Consider the following 20,465-nt stretch of genomic DNA (forward strand, 5'->3'; position numbering starts at 1 on the left):
AGTTTATATATGAAAAATGTGGACAAGTTGTCCATTGGGCATGGGAAATCTAAAAATTAGGCTGTTTCATGATATTTAAAGGTATGAAGTTGAATATTAAAAAATGAGAGCAACATATGTTGCTCTGTCACCACCACAAATTACCTCTTTAAAAAGCTTAAAGTGAAATTTGATGTCTGAAATTTATTTATTCTCATGTTTATTTTTGAGTTGTCTAAATCTTATATTTCTGACACTGTTGGGAAAAAGACATTGATTTACAAAAATACATATGTGTAAAATGTAATCGCACAGTATGTTTTTTTTTTTTTTACCTGGTGTTCTTGGTGAAGCAAACACTCCTGTCACTGCAGCAACATCTCTTGGGTTTTGTTTGAATTCACATTAATTATCAGCTAGTATGTTGAACCAGTCCAATTTATTTTAACCACTTTGTCCTGCCCGGTCAGTACACAGACGTCTGGGAGCCACCCTGACAATATTTGGCTGTTATTGATATTTCTAGTCTGACATCTGCATTGGTTGTTAAACTCTGCTGTAAGAGTAAAATAAAATGATCTAAGAGCACGACCCCTGCTGTCTGGGACCTAAATTTACTGTGAACAGGGAAAAGTGAGCTGAGTGTGGCTTACTGTCTTGTTCTTTTTTAATTTAAAAGTATGATGAAATGTTACTCACTTTTTGGTAAACCAAATAATAGTTTTTGTCAGTGATGACAAGTATGAAAATGGTTTTTTTTTCTTTTGTACTACCTAACAAGTATGTTGTTTTCATTCTTTGCAGGCCTTTCTTGCACACCCAGGACATGTACTTTGTTTTTGTCCAGCTGCTTTCCAGTGGTTCAGCCTGGTTTGCCATCATTATTATTGTCATCACCTGCCTCTTTCCTGATGCAATGAAGAAGGTCATGTACAGACATCTGAAGCCCACCAGCACACAGAAGAGTCAGGTAATGAGAAGAGAATCAAAGCACTAAACACAAGGGAAAAGTGATTGCAAGATATACAGGTTGTTGTTGTCTGGAAATTAGTTAAGTAGACTTACTTATAATATGATTTTATAAGAGTGTAGGTAATGATTATGATTATGAATATGATTTTCAAACATATTCCAATATGCAGTACAGAGGTGGATATTATATTTCCTGTAAAATGAGAAGGCCCTAAAGGTAGAAAAACTAATATCAAGGAAACTCAAAATCTAGACAGTGGAAGGAAATTTTTTCTGTTGTGTTCAAATAGTTCATTATTTTCAGCCTCAGTGGTCATGAGTAACCCAGTTCTGAACAGGAGCATCATGGTGTTCGTATTTGTATTGCATGACTGCCCTCTGATCACAGACGAACACTCATGGAAAAACTGTGTCACCTCATAAAAGACCTGCATTGTTTTTGTATTGATTTGTCCAGCTAGAGATAAATTGTGCTTTAGTTACTATCTTCTTTTATTAAAAAAAAATCCCTGCTTGGTCGTTCCCCCCATCCCTCCCAAAAAATGGAGCTGCCCTTTTCCAGTCCTATGTGGTGTTTCTAGACTGTTCTTTAACGTTTTACCCTGTCTGTCTTTGTGTGTGGGCTGTGATTGATTGTGAAAGTGTAGTCTATGGTTTGTTTGTTGAAATGCACCCTTGTGGGTGTGTGTGTGTGTGTGTGTGTTTGAGGGCTTAACTTCTAACCTCTCTGTGTGTTGATATGTTCTTCCTACCCTTTGTCTGTGCTCTCCTGGTGTAGATGTATTCCAACCGAGTGGTCATAGGTGATGACTTCATCGCTCTGCAGCCTTTGTCCAGAGCCAAGAGCCAGCTGGGCAAAATTAGGTAGAAGATTTGAGATTCATTAAGCCCTCGGTTTAACGTACATCCTAAATAAGTTCATGGAAAAATACTAATTACAGGAGTGCTTCTTTCAAGTGCAATATTTCTATGCTTAAAAATTTAAAATAGATTTTATTTTGATCCTGTTTAGTTTGAAAGAAAAATATTGTCAAATTTGTCTTCTTTTTTTTTCAGGATTTAAGCGCTTATAACATCATTTACCAAATTAATACTCGTTATAATTTGACTGAAATAATTCACCAGCTTAATTTTTTTTATTACTTGACATATTAAACCATGACATTTTACTGAAATACTTTAAAGGACATTTTACAGGTTTTCCTTTTAAATTACCTATGCTAAGCTTTTTTTTCTTTTTTTGTAAAATAGGTGACAGTGTATCTTTTAAGGGCCTGAAAAGTTTTCAAAATTAAGATAATCAGCATACCTTCTTCCAAAAAAGAAACATTGCTTTACGGAATAAGTGCTCCTGTTCATATTCATTCAGAAGTCTCAACTAGCAGTCCTTCAGAGTTGTGTCCTGTTTTAGAGCAATACCTTTCATGTCTGTGGCTGCATGCTTTGACCAAGCCAATCAGCATTCTCTTCGGTTAAGGTGGGGGAAATATATTCTGAAGTATTGAAGAGTTAGATCCTGCAGAAGAATGTAGCTGCATGTATTGCATCATATTAAGAGTTTGACGCAAATATGTTTTGAGACCACCTTCTTTCCAAAGCGATGTACTTTCATTACAACATCCACCCTCTGCATGAACAAATGACATGTGAATGACTGAATGAATGTGTATACAGTCACTTGGAAACCCTCACAGACTTAATTATTTTATCTACACTCTTTGAAATATAGAGCACTGCTGTGATGCAGGGACCTTTTATATGGGATTATTACTGTATATAAAAATTTCAGTTCTAATTGCAGCATCGAAAGTTTGGTTGTGGGATCATTTGTGACCTTCTACCACTATGGCATGCATGTCAGTTTTTAAAATAAAGCATCTCATACAAGGTGCAGCCCATCAAACTGAAATTATACGTGTGTGTCATGTTGCATCCACTTGATGTTTGGCCAACCAATATTCCAAACTAGTTTCTTTACTTAAGATGGCTTCTTCATCTCAGATTAGTCCACCTGCATGGTCAGAGCAGATCCTCACATCAAGACTGATGGCCTATTAGAGCTGCATGAGTGACTTGAAATTGTCTGGGCCGTTCTAGCAGTATGATGCAGTTATTTTAAGCAGCATGACAAACTGCTGTCATCATAAACATTTTAGAAAAATTAGATCAAAATTTTGCTTGTCTTGCAGCCTGCAAGAGAAACACTAAATGTAGCATGGATTTCCTTTGATGAAGGCAATGCAAATCAGAAAACAATTCTGAAAATGAAGATTTGAGTGTTACTTAGTACATTTTAAACCTAAAAAAATAAATCATGTGCTCAAATCCTTTTGAAATATCCTAAGCTTAGCATTTTTGTGCTAGTATGTTATTTTAAAGACTCCTATGCTGCATGCATATCTTTTTCCTTAAATCTGTGTAGCATGCAAGGTTTTGTGGTTTACAGCTCATTTAGTTGCCAATTTATACATCAAACTAAAGTAATATGTCATACTCTCGGCCTGAACCACTGAATTTGTGGGCTGCAGTTAATTGGGTTTAAGTTTTACTGTGTTGCTCTGATATGTGCTTTAATTTAATCCTGAAGGATAAAAAACATGGGAGAAAATGGATATATATTTTTATATAAAACTTTTATCTAAAATAAAATTTTATCATGTTATGTTTATGTTTTTAAAAACACTTAGCAAAGTTTATCTAATGTCTAATAATCTGAATATGTATTCCTCATTGAAAAGTTGAAATAATTCTCCTATTTTCCATTTTTTCTTTCCTTATTAGATGAGATGGAGATAACAGAAAAGAAAGCCAGGGAACTCGCTTGGGTTTACTTGTTGTTTGGCTACTCTGTAGCGCTGATGGATTTAGCAGAAGGTTAATTGGCTGAGATACTAATAGATTTGATCTCGTCTGTTCTTCCCTTGAGAAATCTTTTGCATGCCTGAAACTTTATCAGTTCATTACTTTCCTGGTTTTACAGATACTTCTAAGCAGACCTACCTTGTGCCAGTGAGTTGAGTTGTCTCATTTTCTGGTTTGTTTGGGAATGAAATACCTCCTTCAGTGATTGGTTAAATATTCTGCAACAGCTCGTCTCTGCCAGTGATTCACGCTTATTTTTTGGTCTCAGGTAGAATGGGGAAATACAGGCTCATTTTATTGTTTTGTTACAAAAACTAGGAAGCAGTTGCTTCCTATTTTATTGCTATGTTGATAGGGTCAGTTGTGATGAGTTAAAAGTCCAGAATTGGTATGATCTATGTACACTGTATGTACAGTACTGTGCAAAGGTTTTACGTAGGTTTGGAAAAAGAGCTGTAAAATAGGAATGCTTTCACAAAGTTTTATTAGTGTTCAAATTCCAAGGAAAATGGTCATTTTAACATTTCCTGAGATCACCATTTGCCTTTGAACAACATAATGCCTTTAAGTACGCTTGTAAATTCAGGGATTATGTAGAATTTTATTCATATTTCTGATTAACCAATTATGCTAACCAGTTATTAATGATCATCATTTTTATATGTAGGCTGATACACAGCCAGCACCTAAAACAGAAACAGCTGTGTAGGAGGGTCAAAACTGAGTAAGGAGCAGACAAACTCTGCTACCAAGGTCAGGTGAAAGACAGCTTCATGTCACAGGACATGCATCCTTTAAGTACTTAGCACAGCAAAAATACAGAAGGTATATTTACTACATCAGCAAGGCCTCTATCAGAGAAAAAAATCAAAGCATACTGGGGTTTCAAGATATGCTGTTCCGGCTCTTTTCGAAGAGCACAAATAAGCAGGCAAAATGAAGGACCGTGGGCAAAAAGGTCAGCCAATAAAACCTAAGTGGGGCAAATGAAAGACACATGATGCTTGCCTCCCCTTAAAATGAACAGCAGAGCAATCAGAATCAGTAGAAGCCTGTGGGACCCAGGTAAAAGCATCTACTGTCCTTGGCAAAACTCAGACTCTGCACACAAACATGAGAGGTTCAGTGCAGATGGTAGCAGGTGTTCTGGACTGATGACATTTTATTTATTTATTGTTGTTGTTGCAGAATACAGTTGTTTGCCAAAGAGCTGTACAATAATGAGTGTCTACAAGACACAGTGAAGCATGATAGAGGTCCCTTACAAGTCTAATACTGAATTTCTGCAAACTGAGTTGGATCAGGATTAATGGTGTCCTCTGATGAAGATTAGGTATCTATCATGCAATACCACAAAAGAGATTTCAGATGGGCCCAGTTTTATTCTGCAGCAGGACAACAACACAAAACACTCTGCCAAAATCTTTAAAACCTATCTTCAGGATAAAGGACAGTAGTCCTGGCAGTGATGGTATGGGCCATCTTACTTTAAATCATTTTTCACATCTGCCAAAAACATTTGCATAGTACTGTATGTGTATTTTGCAGGTCATAATTTTTTAATTAACTAGGACCCCACAATATGGCCTAGATTGATTCACTGACTGATCACTTGCCTATTTGTTTTTATTATTTTATTTTTGCTATTTGGTAAATGAGCAGCATTGAAAAACACACAGTTTTCTTGGTTATTTAGTCTTTTATTGATTCCTAAATTTGAAGTTTTATCAGGGAAATGCAAAATACTGTCAGATGTGTGAGACAATTTCTAATCAACTTGAAATTAAACTAAATGTTATTAAGCATACTTTTTTGATAAGACAACACTTTAGCTCATAGTCTTGTCTTTATAAATGTTGTAAAATACGATAAAGCAGTTGTTTCATTCAGTCATTCAATACAAGACTAAATGACAAAGAAAGATACATTTTGGAGTATAATTGGTAAACTTGCTTTGTTAATATCTGGCAAAACCAACAGTCTTCTTGGTTTTGTGATGAATAAGCTGTTTGATTAGCCAGTAGGGCTCACTTTAAGCATCTTGTGTTCTTCAGATGGAAGGGGGTGAGGGTTCAGTCGGCCCAGAATATGACCCTGTTAAAGCCCAGCGGAGCCCAGGGGAGGACAATTGGCACCTGCTAGCTGCTTTTCCTTCCCCTGCTGCCCCCGGCCAAGAACCATGCTCCCTTAGGTAGTACCGTACATGTACTGTAAATCACTCCCATTGTCCCCATTGTGCCATCACTCCCCTAGTTTGATCTAAGGACCAGCTAGCCCTGTGCACCCTCTCACAGCTGCAGCAACCTGCACAAACCCTATTGTATGTTCAAATCATTATCCCATGGCTGTATATTGCAGTTGCTACCATACAGCACTTTTCCCAATAGTACTACACCTGTATGTGTTTTGGTCTGGATCACCATGTCTGAATGACCCTATTCTATCCCATTTAGTCATGATCATCCTTCCCTACCCTACAATGTGTAATTTATGCAGATATGACTGACATTGTCCTTCCTATGCCCCATCATGATTGTGTCTGATATTCCCTAACCTGGTCTCAACTCCCCTCACTGATATTGATCAGGTATGGGTTCAGAGACAAAGAGAGAATGCTGTTGGCATGCTGGCTGCATTGTCTTTGCCATATTCTCATTCAAAAAATTGCAACTGTCATATTTGTGAGTATGTCAGTGTTTGCTTGTGTTTTATAGCTTTTAATATCCCTTTTAAAGTTTAATTTTATGTGTTGCAGCCAATTTTGTTTTGTCTTTAAACATTGTCTGTGAAGTCTATTATGTATTTTACTAAAAGGTACATTAAACATTAGACCAATAAAAAATAATGTGCTTTTTAGCTACTGTTGCATCCTCACAGAATGCTGTGTGGTTCTGAACTCTGATTAAAATAAGAGATTGATGTAATAGATATACCGGCCACTGAGTTTGTTTTATGGCAGAGCCTTTCATTTTACCAGACAGCTGTTAATCACTTAAATTGGTTTGGCTTTACAGTGTGTATAATGAGGCTGCTGCCCCCATATAAAAATGACACAAATGCAAAGAGTTTGTCAGAAAAAGGACAGTTTTAACATGGTCTGTTCAGCTGATAATTTTCTTTTTTAGTTACTGTGTCTGATTTACAAGCCCTGCAAAGATAGATTTCTTCTTTACCAGCTGATGCAGTGGCAGACTGGTTTGAGCTTGCTCAGTTTTTATTATCCATGTGATCACAGGAACATTAAGATATTTTGCAAACACACACGCCCCCACACACACAAACAATGCATTAACATTCATTGCAGCAGCTGCTGTTTGGCTTTCACCTACAGTGAATACATCAGTCACTCTTGTTACAGAATCATAATACATATAATATACCAATTTTTCAACAGCAATAGCAATAAGTTAGAAGAAATGCAAGTCTTGCTCTTTTTTGTCTGGGAGCACTGCTAGAATAAGTCAGATTTGGTCTGATTTGCCTTTTTTGTGGCCTGCCAAGAAGTAGAAGTTTGGTTTCATGCCAGCAAAGTCTCAAATTTCTGCTGCAGTGAAACTTGGGCCACATCACATGTCTTAGCACAAAGGTATAAATGAGTCTCACATCCAGCATATAAGGGGCAATTTTGTACTTCATTGAAAAAGACAACATTTTATTTAAAAGCATATTTTGGATATATTGTATTTATGGGCTTGACTTTGTAATTGTGGCCTTTGTGTTTACTTTCTATTTAGACATTCCAAAGTCATAACTTTACTTACAGTAGCACACATGTAGTTTGAGAATGATCTCTTTTTTGTGATTTTTATTTTCTAATAATTGCTAAATGTTTTAGATAGTGGACTGTAATTTATGCCTTTGGATAATTAATTAGTCATTTGGTGCCTTTTGTTGTTTGACAGTACAAAAGAACAGTACACATTGTATTCTACATAAGTGTAACTTCACCCCACTTCTTCCTCTTTTTTCAGTGATTCTTTTTATTTGTTTCTTTGTCTTCTCTCCATCACATACTGTCTTTCGGACACTGACACATGTCAGAAGAACAGTAAGATTCCAGATGTTTTTAGGCAACAACTTTGTTCAAGTTTACTTACCCATGCATCATTGGCTTACTGATAAATCTGATTAATCAAAAATGTTTTACAAACAGCATGGATCTATATACAATATGTGCAAAAAATGGATCATTTGAAGTTGTAGAAAAAAAGGAATGTTGCTTTTGCTGCTGCCTGTCAATGTATTTAATTCATTTTGAAGGATGTGGGTTAGATGCTAAGTGATCCAGTACAAATAAAAGAAGACCTGAACTTGCTATAAGACATTAGTTTCAAATAATAAAATGCCACAAGTTTAGTTGTGGTATAGAAGCTGAAGAGAAAAAAAGTAGTTAAGTAAATAGTACATATTGTATGATTTGCAAGGTAACCAGCTAGTATGAGAGGGTAAAACTGTTATGGAAAAATAATTTTTGTTTACTTGTGGAAATGTTTTTGTATTTATTTCAGTTCCCTGTGTTGCATGTTTTGTATGTATTCCCTATAATTTATTGTTGCTGAGACAGCATGCAATATGTCATCCTTCAGCCACCCTGAACATCCAGCCAGTGGAAAAGACTAATTATACTGGTTTAATTTCTCTTCTTTTTTTTTCTCTTTCTCCATCTTTTTCTTCTTTTGTGTGACTTCACTTACCCATGCTCCCAACTACTCACCTTCTCTTGCTCTTTTTGTACTCTTACACCATCTTTTCCCTACTCTAGTCTCTATCAGCCTCCCAGACGCAGGCCCTCAGCTGTGTGGAGTCCCTGTGCTGCTACCAGCATGGGCAAAGCGGCTGTTCCCGCCTGGCCCACCTCCTGGAACAAATGACCGTACAGTGCAAGGCCAGCGTTAACAATTGCCACGCATCCAGCCGCAGCAACAGGTGGGGAGGACGACAACAACAAGAAACAATAATTATGAGTTCTGATGAACCCTTACCATCTCTTGGTGTCAAAAGTATGGACTACAGTTCTGACTGTTATAGCCCATGATTTGATTGCAACTCTTCTGTAAGTAATCTCTTGCTCAGATTTGTAGCAGTTTGAACATGAAGTATTGAGGAAGATGAGTTGCAGATGGTGGTTGAGGCTGGTTTTAGGGTGCAGAATAACAACCAGAAGAGCTGAGGGTTGAAGATGTGTGGATCAAGCCATTATAAACTGCACTAAGATGAGCATTTGATTTTCATTGCAGTTGTGCAATGGATAATGTGAAAGTTTTGTATTGAATCACACATACGGGAGTGTGTTGTCAAAAATGCATTGAAACCAAAAACTTTGAGACCAACAAACTAATAGATTGTGCTGGTGGTGCTGTCATTGTGGTTAGGAAGTGTGGATTCTTGGCACCATAACCTAAGATGATTTGGTTGGAGTATTTTTATTGAGGTCTTTTCAAAGCTCTGTGTTTCTAATGTATATGCACCCAGTGCTACTCTATGTTGTGTCTGTAAAACTCATACATACTGCACTGTATTAGCTCATATGTCTGTCTTAGTTTAAACTGCACCTCTATTATCTGTTGTTCTGTCTGTCCTGGTTGTCTTCTCTGTTCTCTACTATTCTTTCATAAGATGAAAGTTTGGTGTCCAAATGAGTTGTCCAACTTTTTGGACTACATTAGTTTCGTAGGGAATCCATAATGCACTGAAACATATGACACCAATACTACATCAAATTGACTTGTTGGTTTTAGGTCAATTCTAAATTTGGTTGTAGATCTTCTTGTTCAGTGGAGGGTAACTTCACTGAACACTGAATTTGGACAATGGTCAGCTGGTTGAATCATAAATGATCCAAGCATCAAATGTGTACTTTGTGGATACACTTCTAAATTTTATACAGGACGTGGAAGCTGTGCTGAAAAATTATGAAAATGTTGTAGTTTATTGCACAAAAACTGATCCAGTTTGTGGTAGAAGATTGTAAAAGTTTTTTTGTTTTTTTTTGGTCTCTGAAATCTTTTTTTGCCTGGTGCAGCTTTTAAAGACTGCAAGCTGAGCACACAGTTTGCAGGCCTGCCCAGTCTGCATTTTCTATTATAGTGTCTTTACCTGAATCCCAGTGACTCTGTGGGGTCATTGATTAATTGACCTGATCAGCCTTTTCTGCTGAGCAGTCAATACTTCTCAAAACGTCTTGGGGCTCTCAAAATTGATTAGATCAGTAATAAAGACATAGCATTCCTGTTCTTTGTTGGCATGCATGTTTGTCTGTAAAAGGTTACAGTATGGCAGTAAAATGGATTCAATCTTCCTTTGTGGCCTCCGATCAACCCCCAAGGACCACTACTCTATGTAGTCCAACAGAAGACAGTATTGTCAAGGCAGTCACATATGGAAAATAGTCATTTGTGATTGCTTGGCTGCAATGACCATTTTCTGTGATTGTTTTTATTATCTTAGCTACCATTGAAAATAATTTGAATTTATGTTGTCATTTTAGATAAAATTGGGTTTGGTGCTTTAGTATTTTTACCTTTCCTTTCTCAAATTGACCTATGGGGTATTGGCCATCAAAACTGCCATCAGTTTCAATTTGTTGCAAAGAAAAAAACATCTTAAGAGTGCGATTGCCTTTAAATGGGTGATTCAGTTTAGATGAATTACTTCCGGTGGAATGATTTATCTGTTTTCTGACCTTGGCACAAAACAATCAATTGGAATCCTCTAAATGAACCAACAACAACTAATTTATTTTCTCCCGTAGGATTTAAAAAAAACAACAACTTCAAAGTAAAAGTAACTTAAATTGCAGAGGTAGAATTTTACTGTACATGGATCAAATATAGTCAACAAAGGGCTGAATCAACAATCACAATTTGTCTCCGTCGTCTTCACATTTCTTTTACACAATCTGCAAACCACACTACCTTTGTTTATCCATCGTAAGTTTCCTTTAGTTTGTGGAAATAAAGCAGTCAACTACCAGGAACTGAATGACTCCACCCACATTTGGCCTTAATGCTAGGATACTGCCATAAAGGAAAAGGGTATCCACCCACTCCTGTATTATATGCGTCATGACCGAATAGAACATATATTAAGCATATTTACAATTTAAATAATATCTAATTATGTATTCAATACTTATTGGAAGCCCAGTTATAGTTGGCTGCTTGCCTTTGCTTGTTGTTGCAGTGTTGAATGCCTGCCACAGCTCAGTCATAGCTGGAGGACAACAAAGCAGAACACGCATGAGTGTCACAAGTTTAAGATGCTTTTGATAATAGCAACAAACAGGATGCCTGTTTGTATTTGTTGCATCCATATAGCTAGGTCTCAATCCAAATGTCATACTTTACTGAGACCTTTGACATGTGAACAAAGAGATTGCAGATCAAAATGTTTGACTAAAAAAAAAAAGCTTGAAAGAAAGCAAATGCCACTGGATGCATAATTGAGTCAATTTCTAAAACTATAGACAGATTTCACCTAAAATCTTTAAAGCCACCTGTGAGCTTTGCGTTAACAAAAGAAAATTGAAGGTAGTTGCATTCTCTGTATCTTTCCTGGTCACTCTGGTCTCCTCTGGTTCAGAGGACAAGTGGACCACATCTTCCACCAGTCTAGCTACTGGGAAGTGTTCTCTGTGAGTCTTTTTCTTATATGTGCTTTGGAGAAGATGCTAACAATGAGAGCATTCTTGTTCTATAGCTCTTGGTGTTCCAGCTGAGTAGAGTTCACCTTTTCTGAAGGTCTGTGTAACAGAAACTCCTCATCCACCAGAAGCTACAAAACAAGAATGCTGACTGTCTTGTTGCATGGGGGCTACTGCTGCCTTTGGTATTTTGTATACAATGTACCTGGTTATATTTGTGCCCCTTTCACACACTTCCTCACTTGTCCTGTCTTTGTCCTTCAGTGTCTGAAATCTGCATAATGTTGTTCTGCCTTCCAGATTAATTATTTATGTGCTGTTTATTTCCCATGTGATCTTGATCAAGTCAGAAATCTCCTTTTTCTGTTCTTGGTTCATGCATCCTAAGTGTTTTGGGTGCTAGTGTCTTTTTAACTCATCTTAATCCGAAGAGCAAAGATGGTTTTTGTTTCTCCCCCACACTGGTAGGCAAGCAAGTGGTGTAACATGTGTGAGTGTCTGTGGTCAAATCACCATTTGAGTCATAAACTTATGGTGGCCTTGCTTTTCTGTTTACCAGGTTTTAAAACGGTTGTCTTTATTTTATAGAGCAGTTTTAATTTAAAGGTCATGTGAATGGTTGAGTGCAGAGAACCTGACATTTAGAAGAAAAAAAACAAATGTGGAGGGAGAGTTGCAGAAATTACTTATTCAACAAGTATTTGGTTAGGCAGCGCTCCCTTTTGTACTGTTTGCAAGTAAAAAAAAAAAACATCAGCCAGAATGGAGCAGTTGTTTGAACTAAAGGGATGGTTAGCTGTGGTTTCATCGATTTATTTATTTTTCCCTGTTTTTGCTGAAAGCTCCAATTCAACTTTGAGGTGTGTTGGTGCAGTGGAGGTTTGTTTGTGTTATCTTAAACAGTAGCTTGCTGTGACTTTTAAGACATTCACATTTTTTTTGTCCAGCCCAAACACTGGCCGTTCAGTTTAAAAACTGTGGCCTTAACGTGGACAAAACCGTTTAATGTCTGTGTTAAATAATTCCAAAAGTGATCCAGCTGGATAAGCTAAAAATGGGAAAGGACTGTGCCTTTGTCATTTTATACTATATTCATAAATGTGATAGATTATAGAGTTGAAGCTAACTAACCTTTAAGATGTTTAATTCACCAGCAGGAAAATCAAATACTGTTTGTTATTTTGGAGTGGAGAATGAATATGATGCTTGTTAGTCATGATTTTCTTTAATTTCATTTAAATCCATGTGTTGAGTGACTAAGTCTGATATCAGCTCCTCAACAGAAAAGCTAGAAGCAGAAGTAGAAAAGACAGTAGGTTTCAAACGTTCAGATCCATGTCAGAGAGGTTTTAGCTCCACTTGAAGATGAGATGCATGACAATCTATTTGTTCAGCCATTGAGGATATATAAGTTTGCTTCTTTCAGACATACTTGACACAGTGACAAAGACTAATACAATGCAAGTATGAACAAGTCCGTTTTGTTGCATTTTTTTGTTCATTGATATAAATATTTCAGCAAACACATTGTGGTTGTACAAAATGTCCCGGCAGTGATGAGAGCAAAATAGTTAAATTTTTCAGTTGAAGCTTGTTGAGCAGCTCGTGTGATTATAAGGTTTTTATTTGCTTCTTACAAAGGTTATGTTGCTCAGACGATGTGGAATATAGATGTAGAAGATCAGTGTCTCCTTTGTGATGATCGCTGTTACTGCTACAGAACTGAACCTCCTCACTTTTGGCTCAAATTGCTTTAACCAAAATATGGAAAAGAAAAGTAAGTAAGGGAGCTTGGAGTGTGATAGGGCTGCAGAATATTGGGAGAAACTTATTAACAGTTTAGTTTTGATTGTTGTTGCAACACCAAAGATGACGGACACATTTTGCTGATGTCAGGTAATTTATTGAGATTAAAGTTAAATTAGCAGAAAGTGGGTTAAAACTGATGATATTATTCTTGTGAGGTAATGAGGAGAGACTTTTGGTACTCATCACTAACTCACCACACCCATTACTAATTCTTCACTCATCTATCCTTTCATTTTCTCTGCTTCCTGTAGCCTGATTAATTGTGATCACCAAATTTTTGATGGGTAGCGACAGTTCAGCCCCACTGTTGCCCCGTGTCTCTTTCTCTTACACACACACATGCACACACGTACATATCGTCAGTCTCCTAACCCTTCGTCACTGCTATTTTTAGGTCTTGGAGCGATACAGAGAACTTCTACTCAAATGATCGCAGCATCCTGACGCTGTCGCCCATCGAGGCCAACCTCTGCTGACTCCCAGGGCCATGGACTTAAACACACATCTGGGAAAAGGCATGCTACCACTTGGCCACAAATTATAACCACACTCCTGCCCCCACCACCGTTTTATGAGCCTACTTCAGTTTAAACTCAGCGCATTCTCTATTACATGTGGCGATGATTGGGATAAGGAGCTAAAGGATTCAGTCCGGTGCTGCAAGCGTGCTTTATCTGTCACCTCTTTTGTGTGCCTGAGTACATCATTTCTTAGAAAGGCCAAGAAGAAAATCAGATGGGAGCTGCAAAAGCAAAGGAAATAAAACAAGTCAATCTGGTTTAGTGTTTCTGGAGTTGCAACATTTTATGTTCGAAGATGCAATCAGTACATGAACAGGAAATATGAGATTCCAAGTCTTCAAGTCCTGTAAAACGGTCTGCAAACACGTTTTTAAAAGTCTGCAATAGTTTATCTGTGACCACTCATGAAGCTGTTTATTTTTCATAGGTCAGCTGCCAAACTTTTCTCTTGTTTTGTATCTGGCAGGAACAGACCGAAGTAGAATAGTCAGATTTTTCTCTATTTTTTCCTACAAATGTTTGCTAATGTCAGTCATCAGTCTTGTTAAACATCAAGGACTGTAAAGTAAACCAGTTGAGAAGGTTTGACAAAAAAAATAAAAACCCTAATTTATGTAGCCTTCAAAGCTCAAAAGTGGGAGAACATCATGAGAACTTCTCAGTGACCTCAGCTAGCAGCTAAAGCTAAACATCCAGTTGCTTCCAGTGCAGCCGTCTGCTCCACAGCTGCACTTTTTCCCATTCAGATGGAAAAAAACAAAACTGAACCCCTTACAGTCCTGTAGCATCTGAACGTTCTGCTGAGACCCGCAATACTCTCTGACCTGTACCTGGAACTCTACTATGGTACCAAAGACCAAAGGATAAAGGCTGGAATTTAAAAGTGTTTATTTTTGTGCCTGATTGTACAGAAGCTTATATTGTTAAGAAGACTTGTTTGTTTGTGCTGCTTTCTCGACTCCTTGTTCAGGCCTCTCTGTCTCCCCGGTGCAGAGCTCTAAAAGAGGCTGGACATTTAAAAAGCCATACATTTTGAAGAAGTTATATTATTGATGAATATTAAATAGTGACGGTACTGCAGATAGTCGTTGTTTGAGCCTGTTGTTGTTGTTTTCTATTTGTTCCCTGCCTTCTCTCCATCAGCCTGATGGTCAAAAGCCTCTCAGCATTACATACCACGGTGGCCAAGGATTATTTCAAGTCACAAGGCTGAATTTAAATCAATTTTATAACATCTTAGCAAAAATACTGATGGCAGAGAAAATTCTCTGTTGACTAAAAGCTTTTGCAGACTATCCAATGAGGTACATGCTTTAATTTCATTTCATTTGGACAAAGATGGCTTTAATGTTGAGAAGCTTTTTTGAAATCCTGGCTGATGTATTTTGACCCAGACAACAGAATGTCTATGTTCAGAAGATAAACATAATCTATCTTTAGCAAAGAAAAAAAGCAGAACATTTGCACAAGTCACATATCAAAATCACAATTTCTTGGCTGTCATTTCCTTAAAAAAATCATTATCATCTGTCATTGAAATCATTCAAGTCATGTTTTTGCTGTTACATTGTTTTTGCAGTGTGTGTTTCTGCTGTCCATGTGTGTGTGTGTTAGTTTTTCTGTTGGTTGAAGTAGCTCTCAGTGGCCACATGCAGCCTAAAGGTCAAAGGTCAGATCTATCGGCTCTTTAAGAAGAATGCAGAGATTACTGATGGATGTATGACATTTCTGCCAAGACAACCGTTTTAAACTTGACACAAACAACATTGGACATGTGCTGATAAGATGTGAACTTACAGGATGTATCTGTTGCAAGATTAAAGATTTTCCTCTGCAGCTCAAGACTGAACTAGTTCTATTTTTACGTGTCAGTTTATTGAACATTTTTTATTATTTTCAGTAGGGTACAGTTTGTTTAAATGGGTACAACTGACCATGGAAGTTTATATGTATTACAGATATTTCATCGTTTCAATTTTCTTAGCACAAGGTTACAGATCTTTAAAAGTATAATTTTTGGGGGGGAGTTGTATTAGTTTTCTAAAATCATTTTTGTGATTGTCATGTTCATTTTGACTGAGGATTTAACTAAATTTGAGTCAAACTGGGAGAGAACAGCTGTGCTTGAGCTGCATCATGGGTAATGTAGGAGGCAGTCTGTGTGAAACCATGTTGAACTACAGACTGTATATTAGACGTGAATGCAGTTAAGCAATTTATTCATTTAACTGGATCTCTCCATCTCCACCTTGGTGTTTTTATTAGGGTCACATCAGAACTAGAAATGGATTAATTTGAGGTGTAGTAAATTATCAGAACTCTAACTGTTCTCTGTGATCTTCGCACAAGAAGTAAATCGACTATATTTTGTGGATAAACAAGTTGTTTTTACAGTGATGAAGAAACCCTCAAATATCTTTAGATTGCAATAAGAAAGTGCCAACATTCAGTCCTGCAGCGAAGGATTCTGGAGCTTGTGGGGGGTCAAGTGGTTCTGGTTCTGGCTGGTATCAATAGGAGCAAAAACACCCAGGTGGCAAGATTGAGGACTGTTTTGTTTGTTTGTTTGCTTTTGTTTTCAGAGAAATATATTTCTCAACTTGCATATTAGCATTTTTTCCCATCCAACAGCAAGACAGCCCACTTTTAGCTTTAGCCCGCCTCTGTGGGTTAGCCTCTGTCATTTGTAACTAAACGTTTTACTTTAGAACGCTGTGTTTACCACACTCTTGTCCTCTGTAGTATGCAGGATTTGACGTATTGCAGTTTTTTGCTGTTTTACAGGCTGTTCTGCTCAAAGGCAGGATGAGAGATGTTGCATCACAGTCAACAAAGAGATGCTGTTAGAAATATGATAGTATTTCAGCAAAGCAGTTGGTAGTTTTTAAATGGTTGTCTTTTGGAAATTAATCCAGTGATATTGCTTTTTCAGGCAGATAGTTGTGAGTGCCTACATCTTGTATGTAGCAGATATTTCAGGTTTAAAATCAGGACCTTTTAGCCTTTACTGCATTGATTTTGAGTTCTGTTCAAGCAGTAATTTTTTTAGATACACAAAGTGTAAAAAAATTATTTATTGCTTAAAACATTTAATATAATGCTGATATATTGACCCTAAAGGTTTAAAAACTACTGAAATCTCCAGTTTCCATCATGCAGCTCAGAAGTATCTTAGATCATCCATGTCTTCCCCAGTTCCTGAATAATTCATTTAAATCCTTCTGTTCAAAAGTGGGTTCACATTTTTCCCCTGTGTTCCTAAAAACAATCCCTAAATTTGCATATGAATGAGGAACGAGAGCACATTAATATTTTGTTTATACTTCATCAAGGTGATCAGTATACTTCAGCTTCTTAACCTGTGCTCAAACCCACTGTTGCAGCTTCAACTGAAAAATTATCTAAATTTAAGCTTTTTTGCATAAAATCCACCTATAGTTTCAATATGAAGAAAATTAAGTCATTATTTGTTTAAAGTACTGTTTTAAGACTGTTAAAAATGTGAACTTGCTGTTTCTTAAACCTACAGGAATTGATGCCACTGCTTTTTCTTACAGTAATGGGCAGAGGTGGGTGATGCGGTTGGCTTCAATGTTTTTTACCTCCAAACATTCATATAAATTATCTAATTTTGTTGGTATTTTAATCACAGAAGCTCTTAGTGCCCGTTACTTGTCATTCAGAAATCTAACAGCGTCATATTTATCCAGAATTGGGCAATCTCAGCATTTAGGAGTATTCCAGGGCATTAGTGCTGAGACTCTGCTGAGTTTCTGCACGATAATTAGAGCAGATGGAAGATGAGTCCTTCCTGACCGAAGGCACATCAGACAGTCATGCAGAAACGCCTGCAGTGTCAGCGCAGATCTGATGCCCCCTTGTGGTTGTTTTGCTGACAAAATGGTATTTAAAAAAAATTGTGAAACCTTATTTATCTTTACCCTTTTCAATGAGTATTGGGGATTTTATTTGATCACTTTGGGTCTTCAATTTTACCCACGTTAATATCTAAATCCTAATTTTGATTCCAAACAATCAGAATACATGTTAACACCAGAAACTATTCACTCTCACGTGGCCCTGAAGGGATCTTTTCATGCCTGTTTGCCTCATATTCAAAGAACTGTGAAAACAGGTGTGAAACCCAGATCCGGACTCTGTAGAGCGCTGCAGCACTGACGTCATCTGAGCTCTGGTACGGGTTAGCAGCAGCTGGGTTCAGATAAGGGGGCCTCTGGGGTCTTTTTTTATTTTAGAAGCAGGAGATTATTCAGCCGCATAATTCAGATTGTGATTTAATATTTCATCACGCCTCAACCCCTTATTATAATCATGTCATCCATCAGAAGCATCATCTGACTTTAATTGGGTAGCTTATTAAAACACATCACACTCACATCTGTTAAACCTGTCCACACGGCAGAGGTACAGTCTTCATATTAAAAGGTCATACATGTTCATACCAAAGGGCTATAAATTACCCTGATGCTGGCAGAGACAAAAAACAACCTGTCCTTCATTTGTCCAAATATCAAACATTGACCTAACCTTCTGTCTGTAGCAATAACCCAATAAAATCCAACCAAGCTTTGTTTTGAAAAAATATTTTGAACTTTGTCTGCAAACGAATTACATCAGAGCAGAAATGCATTTTCAGAGCCTGACTAATTAAATTAAGGTTTCCTTGATCAAATCAGCTGAACAGTGGGAGTCAAACCTAAAATGTCAACCTATCAGTTTTGTGCAGCATGACATCCTGTGACTTATCATCCTGAGAGACGAGATGGCAAAATGTGTCACCACTTTGTTTTTATTCTTTCTCCCATCTGTAAATCCTGCTGCACCAGAAGAAAAGCTGTTGACTGATCTCTGATAACTGTGTCTGTCTTCCTCCTGTCTGTAAATCTGTCTTATAGCTAAAGATCCTATTTACTAAATAAATACATTTTTACAAGAATGGTCTTTGGGAATCATTATTTTACTCCAGATGTGGAAGTTACACATTAACAGCTTTGAGCACATTTATGTAAAGAAGATTATCAAAAATAATGGATTTACAATCAAATAGTGCTTGTGTATAATTTCTAATCTTAAACAGTTTGGAAATGTTCTGAGTTAAAAGCAACAGATTTTGCAGCCAAAACTAGAAGTGAAGGTTGTTAATATTTGTGTCCAGGTCAAAGCATGAATTGATTTAGCTATACAGGTGTTTAATTGTTTACAGGAGTTTGTGGCACCCAACATAATTAAATAAACATAATATGCACCTGTTTTCTGTTATATTTATAAAGGCCTGCAGGCAGATTTGTGACTAAAATGTGAAAACATGGAGCTGATAAAAGTTTAAAATTTACCACACAGCTCAATCTTAAACACAGCGGATCTGACACAAGGCTGGATATACAATAAAATCCTTTATTACAGTATTTAACAAGTCTAGCATTTTGTCATCATTCACAAACAATCCAGGGAATGAACACGGTTCAGTCTGCAGGGACTCGTAGCTCTCTCCTAGTAAGACGAGAGTGATCTGCTGAAGCTGCTCCAGATCACATGATAATCATTTGTTGGCGGATTTAAACAGAAGCAAACGTCTGTTCACTCAAATCCCTCCAAAACGGGCTTTTCTTTTAGCAGAGGTTATTTTGAGGACAAATCTACTCGACTTAGAATTGGGCATTCTGGCCTTAACAGTTCACTCTTTAAAATAGGAAAGCATGAGACTGGGGCTTGTAGTTATTGCAATCAGGTGGAAACAGTGGAGCATGTCTTGTTAGAATGTGATAAATACTCAGAGGAACGCCAGCTTTTAAAGTTGTTACTAAGCAGAAAGAATATAGGACTGTCTATGATCAATCTATTAATATAATAATAAATCAAATTTTGTTAGAAATCTCTTATTTAGGTTCTTCAATAACACTGGGTTAATGAGTCGTATTTAGAATATGTGTAAGTATGTGTGTGTATGCCAGTGCATGCTCATGCATTCATACATGTATTAAGATGTGAATTTGCACATCCTATACATCATTGAGGTGCTTTAAATTCCCTCTGAGATCTCTGATGACCACACTCCAGTCTGGTAGGCGGCGGTAAATGCACCTTAAGTTGGATGCCAGCCGCCAATAAGAATCAAAAGAAGAAGAAGAAGAAGAAGAAGAAGAAGAAGAAGAAGAGGACAAATCTGATCATTTAATAAATCGTACAAACCCTCTGGAGTGTGTTTGTATTGCTGTTTTTGTGAAAAGTAGAGTTTGACATCAGTCTGGATAGAAAGAATGATTGGTGTTTAGTCTTAGCTTAACAAGAGTAACTTTTTCATGAATTTCAAAAACAATAAGCCTTTTTCACGGCAACCGGAAGTAGCGTCTCCTGGTGCTGGGACACTTCCTGTTTTAGCGAGTTTATTCAATCACACGAAGCAAAATGTCGGTCTTTTCAATATCGTTGCTTAATTTGCCAAAGCTGTCTTTTGCTGATGTGGAAGAAATCGAATTCCCGATCCAATAAACTGGAGAAAGGATACAAGTTCTTCCATGAAGAATATATCCACAGCTATCAAGGTAAGAAAAGACGTAGCGTAGCGAGCTAGCCGATAGCTACAACCTATGAAGTACATAAACATCGTGATAAAGAAGCTTTTTTTAGTCTGCTAAATTATTTGGAATATTTGAGACAGA

At 37.1% G+C, this 20,465-nt stretch overlaps 1 protein-coding gene across 4 annotated transcripts in view; it reads left to right on the plus strand.

Moving 5' to 3' along the window:
• The window catches only part of atp11b (ATPase phospholipid transporting 11B (putative)), a 40,784-nt gene extending 23,089 nt beyond the window's left edge, over positions 1 to 17,695 (plus strand). For 2 of the 4 annotated variants that reach the window (XM_017437502.3, XM_017437503.3), the window contains 3 exons: positions 784 to 949; positions 8,576 to 8,739; positions 13,659 to 17,695. In XM_017437502.3, the coding sequence (XP_017292991.1) occupies positions 784 to 949; positions 8,576 to 8,739; positions 13,659 to 13,740 (412 nt within the window). In that variant the 3' untranslated portion in view covers positions 13,741 to 17,695. Of the gene's footprint in view, positions 1 to 783; positions 950 to 1,729; positions 1,816 to 5,867; positions 6,107 to 8,575; positions 8,740 to 13,658 lie in introns of those variants that run through there. The other 2 variants (XR_001809141.3, XM_017437504.3) reach the window with 2 other exon arrangements.
• Positions 17,696 to 20,465: the final 2,770 nt, after the last annotated feature.

Source organism: Kryptolebias marmoratus, linkage group LG24 (genome assembly GCF_001649575.2).
Source record: "Kryptolebias marmoratus isolate JLee-2015 linkage group LG24, ASM164957v2, whole genome shotgun sequence".
Taxonomy (NCBI): domain Eukaryota; kingdom Metazoa; phylum Chordata; class Actinopteri; order Cyprinodontiformes; family Rivulidae; genus Kryptolebias; species Kryptolebias marmoratus.